The sequence below is a fragment of the Theobroma cacao genome, chromosome 9 (genome assembly GCF_000208745.1).
Source record: "Theobroma cacao cultivar B97-61/B2 chromosome 9, Criollo_cocoa_genome_V2, whole genome shotgun sequence".
NCBI classification, from domain to species: Eukaryota; Viridiplantae; Streptophyta; class Magnoliopsida; order Malvales; family Malvaceae; genus Theobroma; species Theobroma cacao.
This window is the reverse complement of record NC_030858.1, coordinates 33,316,154-33,332,343: the sequence shown is the minus strand read 5'-3', so window position 1 is coordinate 33,332,343 and position 16,190 is coordinate 33,316,154. Positions and strand designations below refer to the sequence as shown.

General features: G+C 35.1%; 2 protein-coding genes across 2 annotated transcripts; one reads left to right on the top strand and one right to left on the bottom strand.

Annotated features, from left to right (window-relative positions):
• On the bottom strand, nucleotides 194-7,467 carry LOC18590227 (serine/threonine-protein kinase Nek5). Its single transcript, XM_018127409.1, has 14 exons — nucleotides 6,920-7,467; nucleotides 6,765-6,831; nucleotides 6,601-6,666; nucleotides 6,423-6,469; nucleotides 6,271-6,316; nucleotides 6,089-6,169; nucleotides 5,970-6,012; nucleotides 5,765-5,814; nucleotides 4,558-4,639; nucleotides 4,429-4,478; nucleotides 3,890-3,963; nucleotides 3,221-3,272; nucleotides 2,483-3,139; nucleotides 194-2,400 (listed from the first exon to the last, which is right to left on the bottom strand). The coding sequence occupies exons 1-14, from the start codon at nucleotides 7,015-7,017 to the stop codon at nucleotides 538-540; spliced, it is 3,276 nt and encodes a 1,091-aa protein (XP_017982898.1). The 5' UTR covers nucleotides 7,018-7,467; the 3' UTR covers nucleotides 194-537.
• Nucleotides 12,688-15,773, top strand: LOC18590226 (apoptosis-inducing factor 2). The gene is made up of 4 exons (XM_018127456.1): nucleotides 12,688-13,022; nucleotides 13,375-13,631; nucleotides 14,086-14,537; nucleotides 15,291-15,773. Exons 1-4 carry the CDS (start codon nucleotides 12,913-12,915, stop codon nucleotides 15,546-15,548), a joined length of 1,077 nt encoding a protein of 358 aa, XP_017982945.1. The 5' UTR covers nucleotides 12,688-12,912; the 3' UTR covers nucleotides 15,549-15,773.

Sequence of the window (16,190 nt, the reverse complement as noted above, 5' to 3'; positions counted from 1 at the left end):
AATAAACATGACTGCTGATAGGTTTGGTATTGAATTATAGAAAGAATGTGCTAGCTACTCTAATTCGGTTGAAATACTTCCTTCATTCCTGGTACATATATTGTTGACACAAATGGTTCGCTTGCATTTGCACCACCACCAAGTTGAGTGATGTCTTGCAAGCAGCTCTAACAAAAAAATCATAAGCTCGATATATCTGGAAAAAGAAATCCAGAGATCTATATGCATTGCTGCAATGTCCAAACAACCGATAAAAATCATAACAATTGCACTTTGGTTTGCATTCAGCACGTTCTATAGCAAAACCATACATTTGTCCGGACGACAAGTTTACTTAATTCGTATTGTCAACTATGTACAACAACAAAATGCATTGAAAGAATTACAGAATGAGGTAAAAGAAGACCTGGTTTTTCTGTTTAAAAATACAAATGGAAGTGAAAGGTGATAAGCATGATAAGAAGCTAACAATTACAACAGCAACGCAAATAAATAAGGTAAAAACAAAACAGAAAGCTTACCCCCAGAAATATTACTTCATGAACTCCGTCCACACTCCTCAATCATTATTCCTTTCAGACTCTTGGCTAACCAGATAGCTGTCTCCCTTGGTGACACCTTATCTTTCCCAAAAGGCTTCAAAACAACTGAGAGCTCTTCCAATCTGTTCTGCTGCAGTAACTCTGCAGACAATTCCAGAAGCCCTTCAAGTGCCTCTGCCCTCTGCCTAAAAGATTTGACGTCCAAAGTTTCCTTTGCTGAAGTCTCCTCTTCTGTCACAGAAGGGCTGGTTTTCACAGGCTCTGGTGAATCAGATTTTGGAGATGCAGAAATGGATTTCCTATCATCTGCTTCTTTAACACTGGAATAATCCAAAGCATTTGATTTTGAACTTAAAGCTTCAGAGCAACTTGATGACTTAAGGGTCACAGGACTAGTCATGTTTCTCATATCTATTTCATCCCTCACAACATTTATGAGTTTTCCAACATCCACATTTTGAACACCCATTTCTACTTTTTCTATCACTGGCTGCTCACTGCCAACTCGGAAGCTACTGTGCCTTATAACATGTATAACATCATCAAAAGCTGGAGGACGAGAGGTCGCAGCTGGTTTTTCAATTGTTGGATTATGCAGATTAATTCCTTTATCTGGCTGTGAATTCTTCTGGCTAGATGAAATTGGCGAGGCAATGCAAGGCATAGCTTCTGCAACTGATGATAGAAGTTCCATTACAGTGAACTTGTCATCACCACTGGATGCAGAAGAAAGATTTGAATGGAGCATCATATCAGGCCTACTACTAGGTCTGCTTGCCATAGTTTCATCCTTACTACTTGGCCTGCTTATGGGGGAATCTTCTCCAGTAGTTGGCCGACTCACAGGGGCATCTTCCCCACTACTTAACCTGCTTATAGGGGCATCATCCCTGTTACTTAAACTGCTTATAGGGGCATCATCCCTGACAGTTGGCGTGCTTATAGGGGCATCATCCCTGATAATTGGCCTGCTTATAAGGGCATCATCCCTATGACTTGGCGTGCTTATAGGGGCATCATCCCTAGGACTTGGCGTGTTTATAGGTGCATCATCCCTGCTACTTGTCCTGCTCAAAGGAGCAACATCCCTACTACTTGTCCTGCTTAAAGGATTGTCATCCCTACTAACTGTCCTGCTTACAGCGGTATCATCTCTATGAACAGATATTTCTTCAGAAGTTGGGAGTGGAAGGTCCAAAGGGGCACTCAAACTCACTCTTCCATCAACTGAAGTGAAATCCAGAAGATCTTGGGCCGGACCAGATTCTTCAGTTGAACAAGTTACTGATTTATGATCGTGCCCATGGTTTTCCCTCAACAGAACCTCAGGCATCTTTGATTGCGGAGAAGCAGGTGAGCTGAATGGTGGATGTGATTCCAAGCTCCTGATGTGGGTGATTATCTCACGATCATGTGTCTTTTCTGTCATGTCAATAAAAGGGGTTGTTGCATCATCACATATCTCAAATGCTTGAATTGAGATTGAAGAGGAGATAGAATTGCTGCTATCTGTTTGCACCCCCTTGGTAGTTACGCTTAGAGCTATCTCAGGCTCTTGTGTAACCTCCCTAGAAGCATTTATAAGGAAACCATTGGGCCGTTGACGAGGAATGGCTTCACGCTCCTGGTTCATCTCTGTAGATCCTAACCTTGGTATGTTACTTGCCACATTTGAAACATCAGTTCCTGCATGCTTCATTCTGCCCGTAATCAATGATCTTCTTGCCACATTGGAAGGAGGAGTTCTTTGCCTTGGCTTAGAAGATAGTCCATCTTCAACAACATGCTTCCCAGGAGCAGGCGGAGGAATCCCTTCGTGTCTAGGTTTTGTCTTTGGGGAGGAATCAATTAAAAGCAACTGGAGAGATGAATCTTGCAAAATAAGTGAAGATACCAATACAGTTTTTAATTAAAAGAGAAACAGTTAGTGGCAATCATACCTGGTGCTTCAAAGTGTGTGATCCTGTTATCCTTTTTGCAGAATCTAATGGTAATTTTGCTGAAGCAACTGTTGGTGTATCTGCATTAGACTTAGAACCCAGAGCAGGAGCAGGTGGCTTCAGAACTTTGGGTGATGCCTCTATATTAATTCTTTGAGTCAAACCACCTACAGCTTTTGTACGGTTGCCTCTCATAGGGGAACCATTTTCTCTTACTTTACCTTCTTTCAAAGCCATCATTATACTTTTTATGGTTTTTGGTTGCTTTGATTGAACGTTATATCCCTGTTCCATATAAGAAGGTTTTACTATTCCTTTTTCATCACCTTTGGCAGTGCAAATAATGGGGCCATTCTCTTCTTCGCTTGCTGGGTGCTGCTCGGTGCCATCTTCATCATCAATAGAAATTGAATCTGTGTCAGTGGCCTTACTATTGCTATTTGAAACCATTGTGGCAGTATTTCTGTCACTTGAAAGCAAACTATCTTTATCACTACATGAGCTATTGCTATTCTGACTCTCAGCCATATTTTTCCTATTATCACGACTAGCAGAAATATGCTTATCCGGTGAGCAATTTGTCGAAGGGCAGCTGAAGGATGGACGATACTGATCAACATATGGCTGCAAATAAGGGTGCTTCAAAAGCTCTGATGCCTAATCGAGGTGAAAAATCAAATTGTTATATTTAAGTCCTGCAGGTGAAGAATTCTTAAGAGGACGAATAGAAACTCTTACACTGGGTCGATGCTCTGGATTCTTTCTTAGCATGCCCTTGATAAGTGTTTTCCTGTGTGTGTAACATTAAACAAATTAACTATCATGTAGTGACAAGATCATTATTTGAAATATGATAAAGCATTAAACATGTTTAGTGCTACTACCAAAATACAGATTACTCAGTCCCTTGGGAAATTAAGTGAAGATTCAACATTTTGTGCTTTATTGGTTCCACAAAGGGAAAAAAACAGACTTTCCACTTTTTGTAGAAACTAGTTTCAACTTTCCTAGATGCATAAGAAAGAATTTGATTCAGAGATCTGCAATTCATCCCAATATAAAATATAAAAAAATAAGAATTAAATTGAAAATGAAAAAGGAAACAAAAAGAATAAATAGTATGTTGCGACAAAACACCCTGGCAATTAAGCATTAATTAGAGAACTAGCTGAAACTAAGTTAAACTGTGTAGAAACCAAGAGTTGATATGAAATACACTAGTTATGTTGCACAGAAGAAGCAATTCCTAGAAGAAATGAAAAAAATAAATCATAAAGAAATATGAAAAATGAGAAAAATTTAAAGCATTAAAAAGCACAGTCAGAGCATAAAACATCATGGAGAATACTTCGTAATCATGAAAGCAAACAAAAACAGTGAGCTCTACAAAAGTTTATAAAGACTTACAAGGATGGAGAGTAGCAAGAAGGCAAAGGGCCAATAGAGGAACGATTTATCTTGCTTATCAACCCAGCCATGTCCTACAACAAAAAGTTCGATAGAAATTAGTTGAATTGAATTTGTATAATTTACATGGTTAGTGAAGGCAGAAAATTAGCAGTTGCAGAAAACCTTTCAAAGGACATCACATCACACCAGACAAGTAGACAAAATTAAGTACTTTGAAAGCATTGTTTAAAGAGTGGAGCATGAAATTTAAGGAAAACTGTTATGAACCTAACAAAGGTTGCTACTTTTTCTTCCTAATTAAGATAAACAACAGACAGAAAGTTTTGTTACATTTGGAAATGCTGAAAATGCCACAATAAAATAAAAGAAGCAAAAACTTAAAAATGTTACAATTTCCTTGCTTAATATAATATAGAATGAAATACATGCTACTTGCCAAAATGCAATATAAATTTCACCTAAAAAGAAGGGGTGCTGCAAGCTCATTACAGAATACAAGAAACAGATTCAAGCAAAAGAACTGTGAGAACTCTTACAAAAGCTTTAAAAGCAGGGCGATGAGCAGCCATCTCATACATACAGCACCCTGTTCAACAAGAAGTAATTTAGCCACAAAAAAAAAAAGAACCTATACATGTCAAATATATATTCAGGAAAAGACATACCCAGAGACCAGATATCAGACTTGAAACCATAAGGAATATCCGCAAGCAATTCAGGACACATGTAATTGGGAGTTCCAACCACCTGAGCCATGTATAAAACAACTATTAATATGCAGTGGAACCACAAATAGTGGGCACAATCTTACATAAGGAAGAATAAATACAAAATGAAAAATGATATCAAAGGAAAATGACTTTTGTGTTTACTGAAAAAGGTCCAAACTCTTAGTATGGTCGGTTGTCGATATACAGGGTTTGAGAACACCTAGGTTTGAACTAGTGATTGTTGCCATACCCCACCATTGGAGGCTCAAAGTGCAGGTTTTAACTCCCTCCTCCCCCCTGCCTTTGTCCAAATATACCAAGTATGAGGACAGGGATTGAGGAGTACAAAATCTAACCCAATAGATACCGTTATAGATGAAACTTATATCTTTGGAAATTTATGAGGATAAGACATATGAGTGGCAGTTAATTTCCATCACTCCAATGTGTAATCATTTTGCGATTTTTAGCTTCTTTTAAGTAAAATCATTAATACAAGAACATTCAAAAAATTTATGAACATCTCTCTCCTATTGTCAAATATAAGCCCACTTTGACTAACTAACTAGAAGTTGCATACATATACATTTTCTCAATTACTCAGCAATTGAGTATCAATGAGAGATTCTTTTTTTGCTTTTAATTCTTTTCTTCAAAACAAAAATGATTATTTATGTTAATTTAGTTGGTCTTATTTTAATTTTCACTAGGCAATTAGTAACAATTTGTTCTCAGCAGCTAAAACTAAAATTAGCACTAAGTTCAACTGAAAGCTGCAGACACACTATGCCTGTTCATCTTAACACATCCTTTTTAGTTTTTATGGTATCAGTTCCTCAACATATTAGACTGTGACAGAAAACCTGATAAAGTGGAACATGTTATAAATTAGCTACTGTCTGAGTACCATGCTACCATACCATGCAAGATTTTTGCCACAAAATGAACAGGGAAGTTGAGGCACGAGCAAACAGACACATATATTAGCCCACATCTCTGTTTTCGAGCTTAGTAGCATAAGCTTATTACCCAAGTTTAGAAAAAAAAAGAAGAGAAATGGTAGAAAAAATGACCCAAAAAATCTTTTCCATCCTTGGAGATAGTTGAAAAAGAATAAAAATAAAAGGTTATCAAAATAATAATTTCATTACATAGTACATACCGAGGAAGCCAAATCATCTGCCTTCAGAGTTTTGGCAAGGCCAAAATCCCCTAAACCAGTACAGGCCAGAAAAGAAAGTTTAGGATAACAATCACAACAAATACAATCAAGTAGGGTATCTAATATAAATCAATGATGAAAAAAAAAAGGAAAAAGTGAGAGAATCTGTAAGAAACCATGAAGAAAAGGGAAAAGACAAACTCACCAAGGCGGACATCTTGATCTTTGGTAAGAAAGATGTTGGAACACTGCCAAAGTAGCAGCAAAAATAAGTCCATAAATCATTAGGTTAATAGAAAGACTAATCTAAATTTACACACATACCTTTAGGTCGCGATGCAGAACAAAATTTGAATGCAGATAGTCAACTGCCAGAAGTAGCTGTGCAAACCACTTGCAAAGTTTCTGCACAATGTTCATAAGCATCAATGTTACTGTTAACTATAAGTCATAACGCAAGAAGAAACTAAATTATACAATCAAAAGGAATAAAGAAAAAATATTACCTCCTCGGGGAAATACACCCCATTTGATTTTTTCATCAATTCAGCCCTGTTAAAAGAATAACACTAAGAACAATTTGACACATTGCAAAAATTATAGATTCAAATTCCAAGAACTCCATATCAAAATATTCGATACATGCTCGGAAACTCACATATCTCCACCTTCACAGTAGCCAGTAACAATGCAAACATAGCAACCCTATATTACAATCAGAAAGCTCAGAATCAACATAAAAAAAAAGGCGTCTCCTACTTAACAAGCTACTATTAAAAGTAGTTTTTGATTCAAGAATCGTAGCAAAACAACAAAAAAGTAGAAACGTCTCTTACTTTCTCAACCCAAGCTTCCTTAAATTCAACAATGTAAGGATGCTGAATTCGCGCAATAAGTGCCATCTACACTCCACAAAATTCACACCAAATTATAAATTGGAAAATTAAACTCTTTATTATTTTAATTCAAAAAACAAATTAAAGTTATTTAACTAACTAACTTCTTGATGTGCAGATCTCCTGCAACGCTCCGTTTGCCGTGCCAATCTGATCTTCTTCAACACATACCTGAAAAGTTTTCAAAACAAAATAAAAAATAAATAAATAATTACACATTATAAAAAGTTCAGAAAGTGAGACATTAAAAGAAAAATACTTTTTCTTCTCGGATTTGTGGTGAACGAGAATGGCAGCACCGAAAGCGCCGCGGCCGATCTGTTCCATTATCTCGTAATGATCCATTCGCGACTCCATTGCTATTAACTCTTTCCTCGATCTTTTTTCCAAATTTCAAATTCGAAACAAGAAAGCAATTAAGACGAGAAAAAAAAGTAAAAATCAATTCATTTTCGTCTTAAAACATTTCTTTTCCGGATCTCGAAATCATTGCCGGATTCTTCGCTTCAATTCCAATGCTGCCAATGCGTTTCAACCCAAAACGAATCGCTCAATGATCATTATTCAAAGCCATCGAAATCTTCGTCTACGATCCTCTCCTCCTTTTCTCATTGCATTTGAGTCCTCAAAAGCTTTCTCTTTCACTTCACTCCATAGCAGGAAACAAAAGAGAAAATTTTTTAAACTTTGTTTTTTAAGTTATGAATTTTGTAGGGGGGGAGAGAGAAGGTGGTTAAGTAACAAAGCAAGACGGTTAGTAGTTAACCAAAGGTTAAAACTTAATTAACTCACTATTTTATTTTATTTTATTCTTTTGGGGGGAGAGTGGCAGAGAGGGAGCTTATGGGAATGCTATACTCTACGCCGACACAACCAGCTGGGACTCAATATAATCTCCCTTCGATGTTTTAGATTTATTTTGTATTTTTTATTTTCATTTTCTTTCTTTTATATTATTTTAATTGTTTTTTCTTTTAAATGGATTTCAATGGCAGCAATAAATGTAGTTGGCATGAAAGGCCCACATTGAAAATGTTCACTTTACAAATTTTTGGTTGCTCTTTCTTTTTTCTATATACAAAAATGATAACAAATTGGGCTTTTTTCTCTTTGCTTGTAAATTAAAATAATTTAAAGTAAGAAGAGAATGATGCTTAAGTTTGAAGAATGATTTTCATTGTATTTTTATCAATTTATTGCTATTATAATGATGTGCTACTGTTCAATTTATATTGCATTTAGTTCATTGTCTTAATTCCTTTCCCCAAGAGGATTGAGTTTGCTTATTTTTTGGATGAAAGAGGTTAAAATGTTACAATTGAGAGATTAAAGAGATGCGTAGCATATTAATGTATTCTCTATGAGTTTTAGTTTTAAATTTTAAACTTCTTTTACAAGTCTTTTATCTATGAAATTTATATTTAAATATTTTTTAATTAAATAATTATTTAATATTTAAATCATATAATTGTTGTAACCATAGTTGAAATTACCCTATTGACACAAAAACCTACCCAAAAGAATTTCAAAAAAGAAGCTTAATAGTTAGTAATAGTTAAAAGTAATACTAATGTTTTGATATTGGATGGCAACCATTGAATTAACAGCAAATCATAAAAGAGTTGACCCCAACAAGTTGCCAAATCCCAGTGAGTTGACAAACCAAGACAATGATTAGTGTATTATACACCTTAGCAGATAAGGGTGACTCGTAAAAATAAAAATAATTGTGAAGCTCTTGTGCTGTAGTCACTGCAAAAAATGCACCATTGTTTCAGCACCCCATGTGCTTTGCCTCCCCTCTCTCTCAGAGTGCTAACATGCGCCGGGCTCAGGGAATTTCTCTTTTCTTGAATGTTTACATAAGCTAAGGGCCAGCTTCGGGTGTCTTAAATTTTTCCAGGATGGCGCTTTCGTATTGGTCCAGTTAGTCTCCTCCCCTCCAGCAGGTCTGGATTATTCTCTGCTCTGGGCTAACATGCGCACATGCGGGTACGGGAAACGACGCAGACGTCCTGGGTCGTTTCCTCCGGACCCACCATCCCCTTTTTTCTTCCTGCTAATCTGATTGTGATCCGCTCAGATTTAGCCCCAAAGGTGCACCTTGGCATGTGCGATCCTTGCTCTCTTCACTGTCAAAATGGCAAATACCCTTTCTCTCCTCCACTCCCCTCCAATTCCTCTCAGTTAACTGTCAAACTACACCTTAATTTTAAACTAATTAAGGCCCTGTTTGGTTTTAGATTTGAAGTTGCGTTACACCTCGATCCTAATTTTTAATTATGCATAAAATTCTAAATAAGATAAAATTATGATAAAAGAAAGGATAATGTGAAACCATGAAAGTAGGACAACATATTGCCAACAAAAAGTATAGTGTAAAAAGTACAACAATGAGTTAATTACTATATATTTTGATTAGAGAAACTTTATGGAGTTACTAAGGGAGGAGTAGGTTGGAAGTTGGTGCATGAAGAATCCAAAAGAAGAAGAAAAATTGAGAAGGTACAACCTCACTTTCTTTAGCATTTTCTTGAATTATATATAATTAATGTTTGATTACTTTGCAATCTTTATTTGTAAGCATCATGGAAGCATTAACCTAATAATTTATCCAATTTAAAATTTTAAAAATGGTATTTGATTTCAGCCTTTGAGCTTTCTAAATTATTTTAATTTGCATGGTTTAAATTACTAAAAAGGGGCCATTGTCTGTTAAAGGGAAAAAAAAAGTGACTAAGCTAACCTAAATTTTGCCCCAAAAAGTTCACCTAGTTGTCTTACATTTTGGTACGGTCATATTATATAAAAGAAAGAGCTTATGCATATTAAAAAAAACAAAATTAATATGCTAGAAATATAGAGCAGATAGAATACTAGTTTTGCATGATATAAAATCTATAATATGATTTGTAAACGAATATTGAATGCAAGTGTTCAGCAGTGTTCAACCGATTTCTTGGTTCCTACTTCCATAGCTGTATTACTAAGTTGGCAACTCATTACTAGCATTTAAATAAAGACATAAATGATTAGAGATCCAAATTAAATGTCACATGGTCAACTTGAATGCTTTCTCCTAAGATTGGACTTAATTTCAGAGCAATAATAAATTGAAACGAAGATCAGTGTTATAAAAAAAAAAGAAGGGAAAAAAGGAGAAATTCTAAAAGAATGATTTAAAAAAAATTAAAAAAGAGCTTGAAATCATTGTTTCTCGAAAAACTTGGTTAAGACAATGCATTGGTTTCAGTTTAGGTCTAATCTTTTCTTTGCCCCACAGATCTTATGATATTGGAATATGTCACAGAGACCAAGAAAAAAATTGCCATTATAGTTGGTAATATTACAGTACTATAAGAGAAAAGGGGAAAGGCAAAGGATCTAAGTGGGGAATTCTCTTGGATACCAGACCATTACCATTGGAAAAAGCTTTGCCAAAAAGTGAGAGAAAAAACCCAAAAAGCAGCCAAAGGTAAAAGTATAAGCAAATAAAATATAGTTTTCCTTCTTATCAGCAAAGTAATCAATGTGCCAAACCTGAACAGAGGAAGCTAATCATGATCATAAATAAATTACCCAACTTGCTAGGGTTGCAAACTCGCAAATAGGATCTTTGGGAAGAACATTATTGTTTTAAATTATTATAATAGTTAAAAAAAAATGAGATTCATAATCAAAATGAATCAAAGCCATGGAAGAGAAAGTGGGTGCACCCTAAAACCCAAAGGGAGCCATGTTGTTGTTAAGATTTGGTGTGATATCAGAAACGTGGGTGGTCCAATTTGCTTCCACACTCAAAAGTTATTGCAAAAGTGTGCAATTTGCAACTACCTGGAGTGTGTCACATGGCTACACTCCAAGAATGAGTCATTTATTTTTGGCTTTTTCTAATTATTTCTTTCCTCTATAAAATATTTTTTTTTATAAAAAAATCATAATTATTAAATTATTATACATGGTCACTCACTCGCTAGAGAAGTGAGACAAAAGAAATCACTTGCAAAGGACACCAAATTAAAACAAAAGAAAACAGGGGAAAGGAAAAAGAAAGAAAGAAAGTAGAGGTGACACGCAGTTGAGAGTTGGATCCAAGTGGTCTTAACACTTGTTCAATGGACTTATTTAATTTACAAGTGTAAAGGGCCTCCTCCCCCAACTAGAAAATTGTTGAAAACTTTCAGTGAACTTAATTTTGATATGAGATTCATTGGGTCATTAATAGGTAGCCATCATGGTCTTCAACTGATGTAACATATATATTTAATCTCATGTCGAAATTGGAGGAGTGGATATATTTGAAACTTATATATAAGAAAAAATGGTACCCATAAAAGTGTATTAATATTATAATGGAGATGCATAAGATTGAGAGTAAGAAGGCAAAAGTTGTGTAAGAAAAAGCGGGTGACAATGATAGCTTCCAATTGCATGATATATAGTGACGATTGAGAACAAGTTCAATTTTAAGCTTCAGCGTTTGATGCCATCTGCACTCTGTTTCTTCCCTTTCCTAACAAAAATGCATTTGACAGCAACCACAACCACGCTCTAGAGTCTAGAGCCAAACAATTTTGGCCTTTCAGCTAGCAAGGTAGGAAGGACGTCATGCCTGACCTGTGTTAGGTGTTTAATTCTATCAGATTTGTTGTTATCAGCGACTATGTTATAATAACTCTAGTCATGCCTTAATTAGGAGTTAGATAAGACGGAAAGAGAAAGAAAGCAAAGGAGTATAACGAGAATTATGTTGTTTTCTTCTTTTCTTTTGGTCCACTTGGATGGAAATGATAGGAAAATAACTCTATGGATTTTTCTTTCTTCTTTTTTTTTTTTACTTTAATCTTTTCAAATTGATAAAAAATCCTTTTCATTTATAATTTTATTCTCAATCTTTTTTTCTTCTAGTTTTATCTTCATATACATTTTTCAAGTAAAAAGAGAAAAATTAAGGAGAGAAGAGATTGTTTCAGATCAATGAATCATTTTGAGTCAAAATTTATATTATATATATTTTTCTCAAGATGATCTTTTAATTGCTTGAACATCTTACATTTTTAAAATAAACGATAACATTAAGTGGTTTAATATTCCAATTTGAGACCGAAATTGAGAGTCTTTTTGTTTAGGCCTTGTGGAAAGCGATATGCCCTCATTAGGGTAAAACTTGTATATACAAAATTACCCTTAATTACGAAATTGTAAAAAACTGAGTCAAAATTTATAAAACAAATATAGCATAATAGCATATGGACTTGGCCCAATTTATTTGTCATAGCTGCTATCCGGTCCAAAGACATTAACTTTATTTTTCTATTTGCGTTTGAGTTTTTGCCTTTGACCGTTTTCTGTTTTCTTTTTTTTTTTCCAATCATTTTTTATAGAATAAGTAAAATTATTATGTATTTAACCCAAATATGTCACTAATCCAACAATATTTCAAATTTCAACTAAATTTTAAAAATTTAAATTCAAATTATTAATAATAAATAACTTAAAATTTTTATATAAATCACGTCAGTAGTTTATTTTGGATAATATTAAATGGGATATCACCAATTTTTTTGAATAAATTTTTCATTCATGAATGTGAAACTTTTTTAAAGTCTCATTAAAACATTAACGTTTAACAGCATGGTTGCAAAGAAGAAAAAGAAAAATAGGAAAGAAAAAACAGTATTTTACCCTCCAAAGCTCCACTTGCTGATTCAAACTCCTATTCTTTTTCTTTTGTTTCCCTAGTATCAATTAAAAAGAAAAATAAAATGCAAGTAGGTAGAAAAGAAAAAAAACCTATACTTAAAAACTTATTTGCTGTCCCTTGCCTCCGGACCCAATCAAAGCTTTGGCAAATGAAATAGAAATATAGAATAAAATACAACAAGCGTTCTCCAGAAAGAAAAGAAAAGAAAGGAATAAAAGCAAAAGTAGTATTAAAAAACACTTTATGAACAAAAAAAAATGCCCATCAGACCAATTCCATTGGACCAATTCTTGGGCTTGCTACTTTGAAGAAAAGAAAACAACGTTTTGGAATGGCCTAGTTGTTTCCCGAAAATCTGAAAATTGGGAAGGAACAAAATTGCGCGTACCAGCTATCATGCCATTGGCCTTTTCCTTTTCTTTATCACCACGACAGAAGAAATCTCCCCTTTGATAGAAACTTCTTCGCAATCCCTTCCTCCATATTCACACCAACTGATGCTTTAAATTCAGCACCCAGCCAATTTCTTCCAAAAACCTGAACAAACAATGGACTTGGGAGGAGAGAAAAGAAGGGTGGTGATTGTTGGAGGTGGGATTGCTGGCTCCCTCCTTGCCAAGTCTATCCAGTTCAATGCTGATGTCACCCTTATCGATCCGTAAGCTTCTTTTTTTTTTTTCTCTTTCTCAAAACGATGGTAGTTTTTGTTTCTTCAATTCAATTCATTTCTTGTGGAAAAACTTTGAGACTGAATTTTAGGATACAGAGCAGCTTCCTTAAATTTCTGGGTTTCCTTTATTTTTCCTCCTGGTAACCTTTTTTCTATTTGTAAATAATATGTAGGAATGAGAGTTCTTTCCGGTAACTTTTGCTGTAATTGGCTATGTTAATTTTTAGTGCTGACAATTGATCGAACTGGATTTGTTAATTCTGTCTGTCACTATTTACAAAAAGAAATTAAAACAACTGCATTGGAGAGTAATTTATCAGGGAGCTTTTTATAATATCAGGAAGGAGTATCTTGAGATCACATGGGCAAACTTAAGGAACATGGTGGAGCCATCGTTTGCCGAGAGATCAGTGATAAACCATAGAGATTACCTTACTAATGGGCGTATCGTTACATCTGCTGCGATAAATGTCACTGAAACTGAAGTGTTGACTGCAGAGGGCCGTCTTATTACTTATGATTATCTCGTTATTGCAACTGGACACAAGGATCCTGTTCCCAAAACTAAGAAGGAAAGACTTGATCGATACCAAGCAGGTAAAAACTACATCAAAACTAGAGGAGCTCTTTGTCTTCCCTTTTTGATTATTACATGCTTTCAGGAAAGAGTGTCGAGGCAATGAACATAGATAGTACAAATTTTTGTGAAATTCTAGTGTCTTATTTATGGGTAGATTTCTAGCTTCGGAATTCATTAGTGATGACTCCACTTAGGTCTAATGTAATTGAGCATAATGCTTTGGCCTTTCAATATTACACAATATTCAACACTCCTAGGTATAAGGCTCCGATATGTTTTAAGTTACAACTAACTCTGCCTTAAGCGTGCTTAAGCTCTGTATTTATTGTGCTGTCCAATATGTTATGTAGAAGGCTATAATAAATTAACAACCACATGAAAAGATATTAATTATATATATTTTTTCAATAATATAAAACAAGCTTGGATTATATTGTGCTCAAGTTAATTCTATTACATCTCTGCTGACAGAAAATCAAAAGATACAATCTGCCCATTCTATTTTAATTATTGGAGGAGGTCCAACTGGTGTTGAACTTGCTGGAGAAATTGCCACTGACTTTCCAGAGAAGAAGGTTACTCTGGTGCATAAGGGACAAAGGTTGCTGGAATTTATTGGGTTAAAGGCTGCTGATAAGTGTTTACGTTGGCTGAGATCAAGGAAAGTTGAAGTAAAGTTGGAGCAAGCAGTTGACCTGAATTCCACTTCAGATGGAAGCCAAGAATACCAAACATCAACAGGAGAAAGTATCAAAGCGGATTGCCATTTCCTTTGTGCAGGGAAACCATTGGCTTCAGCATGGCTTAATGAGACTATATTGAAGACTAAATTGGATAAAAGTGGAAGGCTGATGGTTGATGAGTATTTGAGAGTCAAGGGTCACAGCAATATATTTGCAATTGGAGATATCACTGATATTCCAGTAAGTCCTAGCCCTAAATTGAAATTCTTAGACCAGCATTTGATTTTTGTTTGAAAAGGAAGTTTCATTACTAGTTGTGTCCACAGTCGGTAGGATGGTCTTAATTTTGGTTGATATAGCTATTTTGGGTGAAAACTGTGTAGGTTAATATAAACAAAGTTTCACAATGATTTTCTCCCTGCTAAACCTAATTTGACAGTCTCAAAGGGTTTATATGGGGAAATTTTCAAATAAGTATGATTGACCCCTTGTTATGGGGTATCAGGTCACCTCTATATACTTCAGTCGGTATTTTTGTCTTGTTCGTCCTAATTATTCAGTTATGACCTGGCTGGAAGAGGAGTTTCTAGCTTGACAGATTTATGTGCATTTGACTTGCCTGTATTGGTGTGTATTCCCCTGCATGTACATGCTTCCAAAGAAGATTTGTAAATATATGTCAAATATGTACAGATTACCTCATGTGTTGATGCTTTCTGAACAAGTGTGATTGTTGAAGTAGAAAGTATGTTTGATTTGTAGAATATATATCAACTCAAGCTAATTTAGTCGTAAGACTTAATAATGCTAGTTGTATTCGCATAAAGGCTATCTTTTGATGTTACATTGTAGGTGCAGTTTTATGTATTGAATGTGTTTTTACATGTTTTTATTTTTTCGAGCAAGAGAAATTAGATGGAGATTTTTGTGGCATTGAGAATATTTAATACTTCACCAAGCAAATCTAACATTTGAGACAATGCAATAATCCAGGAACTCAAACAAGGTTATTTAGCTCACAAACATGCCTTGGTCGTTGCTAAAAACTTGAAGCTGTTGATGGCTGGAGGAAAAGAGAGCAAAATGTCCACGTATGAGCCTGGTTCAGCAATTGCCATGGTTTCGCTTGGGAGAAAAGATGCTGTGGCACAATTTCCCTTTACTACCATCAGTGGATGTGTTCCTGGCTTGCTCAAATCCAGAGACTTGTTTATAGGCAGAACAAGAAAGCAGATGGGCTTACAACCATAAGCTGTAGATGCTGAAGGATGACTAAAAGAAGTCTCTATTTTGACATTGCGTTCACTACGTCTACCCCTATTGGTTTTCAATACGAGCTGCATATATTCGTTATCTCATATATATTTTTTTATTTTTTGAACCCCTCCTTTTGGCTGTTGATTCCATGTTGTCGAGGATTTGTATCTTTAATTGTTTTGTGAAATATGATAAATAAAGGCACAGTTCAGAGTGATATATTGCTGTCTAAGGTTCAACTCAGTGAAAGCAACTAATTCTATTCAAATCCTTCATACAATATGTAAGTAGCTAAAGGGTGAAATATTTGTATCACAATAACAATGGCGTCATGGTTTTTGTAAGACGCAGTGATGGTAATAAGACCGATAAAGCCATAGCTGTACACTAAAAAGGTGTCATGAAATCGTATCTTCTTCTTTGGTAAGACCCAATACGGTAAGGATTTGGATTAAGGCCACCACCCCCCCATCAATCAATTCCACATCCAAAATAGATCAAATCACTCCTCCATTTAACCATAATTATCCATCATCACATTACTCGTCAGCTCCACTCTCCAGGAAAAAAATAATTAGTTCTCTACTTGTCAATTTACAGTGTAAAAGGAATCTCTATTCCTCTTAAGACTGAGCA